Source organism: Choristoneura fumiferana, chromosome 29, assembly GCF_025370935.1.
Source record: "Choristoneura fumiferana chromosome 29, NRCan_CFum_1, whole genome shotgun sequence".
NCBI classification, from domain to species: domain Eukaryota; kingdom Metazoa; phylum Arthropoda; class Insecta; order Lepidoptera; family Tortricidae; genus Choristoneura; species Choristoneura fumiferana.
The window spans coordinates 4,485,082-4,491,275 of record NC_133500.1 but is presented as its reverse complement, the minus strand read 5'-3'; the positions used below and the strand labels follow the sequence as shown (position 1 = coordinate 4,491,275).

At 36.8% G+C, this 6,194-nt stretch overlaps 1 protein-coding gene across 1 annotated transcript; it reads left to right on the top strand.

Annotated features, from left to right (window-relative positions):
• Positions 1-842: 842 nt before the first annotated feature.
• Positions 843-5,688, top strand: LOC141444066 (uncharacterized). Its single transcript, XM_074109501.1, has 4 exons — positions 843-1,082; positions 4,227-4,421; positions 4,902-5,031; positions 5,574-5,688. The coding sequence occupies exons 1-4, from the start codon at positions 1,037-1,039 to the stop codon at positions 5,686-5,688; spliced, it is 486 nt and encodes a 161-aa protein (XP_073965602.1). The 5' UTR covers positions 843-1,036.
• Positions 5,689-6,194: the final 506 nt, after the last annotated feature.

Sequence of the window (6,194 nt, the reverse complement as noted above, 5' to 3'; positions counted from 1 at the left end):
TTGTACATACTTCTACACGGACGGAGCAACAGCTAAGCTAAGCTAAGCTTTTTATTAATGAAAATATTTTTGATTTTGACACAGTTGCATGTGTCACCGTACCATGACGTGGTTGGTGATACGCCTGACTCATACAAAGGTACCTATCACAACATTTTACATCCTCCCGAGTCACCGTTCATTCACCATGATTCTCTCATACAATAGGTACAATGACTCTTTATTGAACACGAATACAACGATATAGGTACAGTAAGTACTACATGAAACCGAGGAGAAAAGTTTTTCAAGGTTTATAGGTCTTATCGCCCCAGAGCGATCTCTTACGGACAACCTTTACAAAAGTAAAGAAAAGGATACAAAGTAAAGAATAGATTTTCGCAGTAGGTGCAATTTTAGATTAGAGCAATAAAAATACATAAAATACGTTTACAACAAAAATATTAATAAATTAAATACAATAGATTTTACTCGGCAACATAAAAATAGACTACCATTAATGCACAAGATGACATAGCGCTTCTTAAGCATAAAGTTACCTAGTTATTAAGTTACTTAATATTTACTTATTAATTAATTACCTAGCATACAGCAAAAGTGTCCTTAGATGGACAAAGTCACATTTTTTTATAGTAATTAAGTACCTACGTAGTTTAACTATATATAAAGTCGTCATAATTATCAATATTATTACTAAAACACTTTAACAAATTGAATCTTAAGTGAGGACAAATTACGAACGCATTACAAAATCGCAATTCCTAAAATTAAAATCAAAACGAACGCGCCGTTGCCAAGCAGCGACGCGGCGTTGCCAGCTCGCTCCCGGCCACGGCCGCCGGCCCGGCCCTGCAACAGTGCCCGGCGAACAACCGTGATGCGAGTGTACTACATTAAAGCTTATTTAAAATCAAAAAAAGATAATAAATACGTAAAAAAATCACGAATAAATATCAAATTGACAGTTTTATAGTATTTTGCGGAGAAAGTGTGGGTTTAAAAGTGTATTTTGGATAAGGACTGTGTTACGGCAGCCATGATGGAATCGGATGCAATCAAGAAACGGCTAGAAAGTGGATACGGTATGTGAATATTGCGCAGTAACTGGCGCGCTCAACATTCGTTAGCATTGAACTTGCCCCATAGTCCCTAGTCTAGGCCACTGTAGAACTTTATCTCAGTAAAGAATGTTATTCGACCATAACAATGCTTATCGAATGACGTTAAATGCCACAGTGACAAAGTTTTGGGGCGGCATAAAATCAAAGTCGTCGAATGTAATATTATAAAAAAGTTTGTGTGTTTCTTACTGTTTTACTGAATAATGTATGGATAGATTCGGACGAAGTTTGCTGTAGATACTTAGGTAGTATGGTTGGAAGTCTGGAATAACATAGGCTAACTTTTAGCACACTAATATGTTCACAGTTTTGAAATGTAAACAATAGAATCCCAACAACCTCCACCGATAAGTAAGGTAGAGTAGGTATAAAAATTTGCACGGTATTTTTTATACAACTTAGTTAATTGAAAAGATTTAATGCTTACTTGGGAATTTTCATGGAATTTCATAAAGTAATAGAATGGCAAGAATGTTTTGAGTTTTATTTTGACTCGTAAAATTTACACATTTAATGTGGATTATAAAATTTATAAATGAATAGGTACCTATAGGTATGTGTGCTGATAATGTAATTATATTTTTATCAGTTTTGTTTTTATCAGTTTGTCACTGTTCACGTGACTTGCTATACAATGACATTGTGATAGTTTTAAGTAATTAACTAAATGTAAACAAACTTCAGCTCCCAGATTTGGTACATCCAAGGATTTTCAATTTTTTACTTACTTATTCTATCATTGTAACACAAACTAGAATAATGTATTTAAATACAGAAATGTAAAGGTTTTGATAGTTTAGTGGGGAACTTGAAAAGACATCAATTGACGTTGTTTTGTTTACATTTAGTACCTAAACCTTTCATGTATAGTTAGTGTTAATATAGAGTATGAAGATGTTTGATGTAAACAAATAGTATCGATACTTGAACTTTGTACCCTTACAACAAATAAAATGAATCATAAATTGCTATTTAATATAATACCTATAAGCCGTGGTGGCCTAGTGGTTTGACCTATCGCCTCTCAAGCAGAGGGTGTGGGTTCAAACCCCGGCTCGCCCCTGAGTTTTTCGAAATTCATGTGCGGAATTACATTTGAAATTGCTACGAGCTTTGCGGGAAGGAAAACATCGTGAGGAACCTGCACAAATCTGCGAAGCAATTCAATGGTGTGTGTGAAGTTCCCAATCCGCACTGGGCCCGCGTGGGAACTATGGCCAAGCCCTATAGTTCTGAGAGGAGGCCTGTGCCCAGCAGTGGGCGTATATAGGCTGGATGATGATAATAATACCTATTATGTAGGTGGTTTATATATTAGTAGGTATTTGAACAGGTGGGTTGGTGGGGCACAAGTTTTTACTTAAGGTACCGTGGAATATATTATTTGAAAAATTAACTTATTATTAAATGTTTATCATTCTAGTAGGTACCTTTGTTCTGCTATTATATCTGACACTTAATTTTTGACATGCGCTCTCTGTTTTATTTGGTCTGAGGTCTGAATTACTGCCATCTCCACCTGCATCTCCATCTGCCACAGCGGAGCGTGCAAAAATATCTGACACGTCCTTCCGGCCCTAGAAATAGAGTCGTAGCAGATATTTATGCACGTTTTGTTCTGTCAGATATTTCTGCTGGTGACTGTACAAACCGAGACTTACTAATAATAAGATAATGATGAGATGAATACAAAGAAATTACTAAAATACAAGTCTTTCATAAAAAATTAAATTAGATTTGGCATCACGAAAAATGTGCAATACAAAATACAACGTCGGCTAGTCCGTTTGTTGAAAAACAAACTAAAACGAAACTTAAAATCTAACGCGGTGAGTTTATTTCCTAACAACGATTATACTTATGCAATTCAACGCACGTTTTGGCAAGCAAAAGCGATTTTTAACGCTGTTGGTTTAGAGATCATTTCCTAATTGTGTTTATTTTATCATTTCTAACTGATTAAATGTCTGCCGCCTGTATATCAAGGCTGTATCGGGTTTGATAACATAACACAAGATTTATTACCATCATAATACCAACCGTAGGACGTCCACTGTTAGACATTAACCTCCTAAGTTTCTTCGGTTGGGCGGAAGCAGGCGTTCGTAGCTGTAACCGGGCGGCACTATTCAAGCGACGGTGCGGGAGAAGTAGTAGAAGTGCAGGGCTACTACGAAACTCGAAACTCGAAGTTTGTATCGTACGGTCCCTCTCGCTCTCGTATTAAATAGTATAAGTGTCAGAGGGACCGCACGACACGAATTTCGAGTTTCGTAGTAGCCGTGCTGGTCGTATGCGCGACATCCTGCCGGACGCGATCGGCGGTCGCCGCGTATGTCCGTATTCTTTACTTTCGTTTGGAAATCCGTGGCAAATTTCCGTATTCCGGATGCAATCACACAAAATTCCTGCCTGCTAATAAACACAAACACAAAGACATTGAGTCAATTTTTATCTTACAAAAGAGAGCAATTAGAGCAGTTTATAATTTGAAGACGCGTGAATCTTTAAGATCTTTTTTTAAGGAAACAGGTATCCTCTGCCGTCGCTTTTTGTTTTTGAAATAATCATGTATGTTAGGAAGAACATATGTGATTTGTCCACTAACGTCGATAAGCCAAAGGCTACCAGAAACACGGAAGCTTAAAGTTCCATCTTACAGACTGGCTAAACCAAAAAGTCGTTTCTGGGAAATTGCATACGTTTTTATAATAAAATTCCAAAAAATATTACAAATGAAACGGATACAAAATTCAGATCTATTTTCAAGAACATAATATCAAAGGCGTATTATAAAGTTAATGATTATATCATGGACAGGTTATTTGGAAATACTCGTAATTACGATCCGCATTAGCGATCCCTTCAAATAGCGAACCTACTTTGTTTTAAAATAAAGTTGGGTTAAATACTTGTGATGTATAGATATCACTTAATAATATTGTAAATTTGTTTAAAAAAACCTCGTTGAGTTTCTTGCCGGATTCTTCTCACCAGAGGTTTTTCCGAACCGGTGGTAGATTTTTTTTTACATTCATAAGTGCTTAGCCTAAATTGAATAAAGGTATTTTGACTTTGACTTTGACTTTAAAACAAATTTTCTAGAACCGGAGCCAACAACGTTCTCGTTCCGCAACACGAAGCGACTCATCCAGATGGTCCAAGCACGGGCTTGCCTGTGGGACCGACACTCCCCGGAGTACAAGGACCGGCTGGCGCGGGACCGAGCCTGGGCCGATATATTTAGCGAGCTGGACCCCGCCTATAGCTCCGCTAGTGCCTCGCAGAAACATGAAATTGGTGAGGAAATTAATGGGTAATCTCGACTCCGAGGAGTGTTGTGATTCACTAACTCCAGCTCCAATATCGGAACCGACTCCTTTGTTGGATTCGGTTCTTTTGAGCGATTATTAGTTTTTCTGTAGATTGCGCTCCGTTCTATCAGAGTCCGTCTGGATCAGTGCGATTCATTAAAATGACTCGTTTGGATCTGTGAAGTTATTTTTTTTGTGTACTTAACCGCTTTTTTTAGAAAAAAATATGTTCAAAATGAATGAAGATAGCATATTCGTTCCTATAGATAGATCAATACAGATTTTTTTTCTATGTAGAATGGCATTTAAAATAAAAAATTGACCGGATGTCACTTAGCCGCTTTTTAGCTTGAGCACGGCAGCTAGTTTTACGAGTATTCTTTAAGCCATTACAATAATAATGCAATGTAATAAGGCAATTTACGTTTTTGATGGCATCACTATTAACTATGTTCTTTTGCTTTAGGCCTCTGCATCACAAAGAAATGGTACAACGTGCGAGACTCTTATGTCAAGTCCATGAAGCCTGGCTACCTGGGCAGCCGCCGGAACAGGCCCTACATACACTCTGATTTGCTACGGTTCCTAGACGACAGGTATAAAAAGAAAGAAAGAGAGAGAACGAGAAAGAATGCGAGAAAGAAATATAGAAACAACATTTTTATTTGGCATATAAAAAAAGTAACAAAATAAAACAATAATGTTAGCTAAATAGTTTATTAGGTATATCAGACGTTACTTTGCGGAGGTCCATATCAACTTATCAGCGACCATACATACGATAGCTACGTTTGTGCATCAAATGTGTGTCCTTGCAGCTTCTCAACACACAGTCGCTCACTATGCTAACATCTAGTAGCATGTTGAACGGTTGTGTTCCTCTAAGTATGAAACGTGTCAATGTATTGCGGTGATATGTAGTTGGGTTCTGCGATTTGTGTATATTTTTACAGTGTGGAGGTGGAAAGCTGCACGAACACACATTTGTTGCATAGACGTAGCTAACGTAATGTCAGCAATAAGTGATTGTTAATAGTTTATTTTTAACGGTTGTATAGACTCTGGACAGTAGTAGGTACAGCATAGTTTATAAAAAGACATGAGTAAGAGTAAATAATTAATTGTTTTATTTCAACAGATATTTTGAAAAGATAAAAAGAAAATGTAGTAGCACACAGCAGGCGCAGAGCAAGAAGACGACACAGAAGAAGTTGAAACAGAACCATGGGACCACGAAGTGTTTGTCAGCATAGACGAAACAGAAGAGGCTAATCCAAATAAAAGATTAAAACTAGAATATTCCGAAGACAGTCTTAAAGGAGATAATTTGAAAGTCAAAGAAGAAGAAGACATAGTCGCTGTCCTTTCCAATCTAATACAGAAAGAGGAGGACGAAGATAGAGCGTTTTTTTAAATCGATAACGCCGTCGGTGAAGAAGTTATCGGAAGATTCAAAGTTTGAGTTTAGGATACAAGTAATGAAACTAATAAAGACTTTGAGAGCTAAAGATAAGAACAGAATCGATTTAAAGACTGAGAGGATATCGAATAATGATAGCGAAACGGAATGATGTTTGTTTATTGTTCTATGTTTTGTATTAAACGTTTGTAATAAAAGTTCAATTTTTTTGTGCAAAAATGTACCCAATTCTCATTAACATTAGTAACATAATTATTATCACAACTGGGACTTATCACGTTAACTCTACTCGTACGAATAAATAATACTTAAGTCAGGAATTGTAGCTGCGTAAGAAAA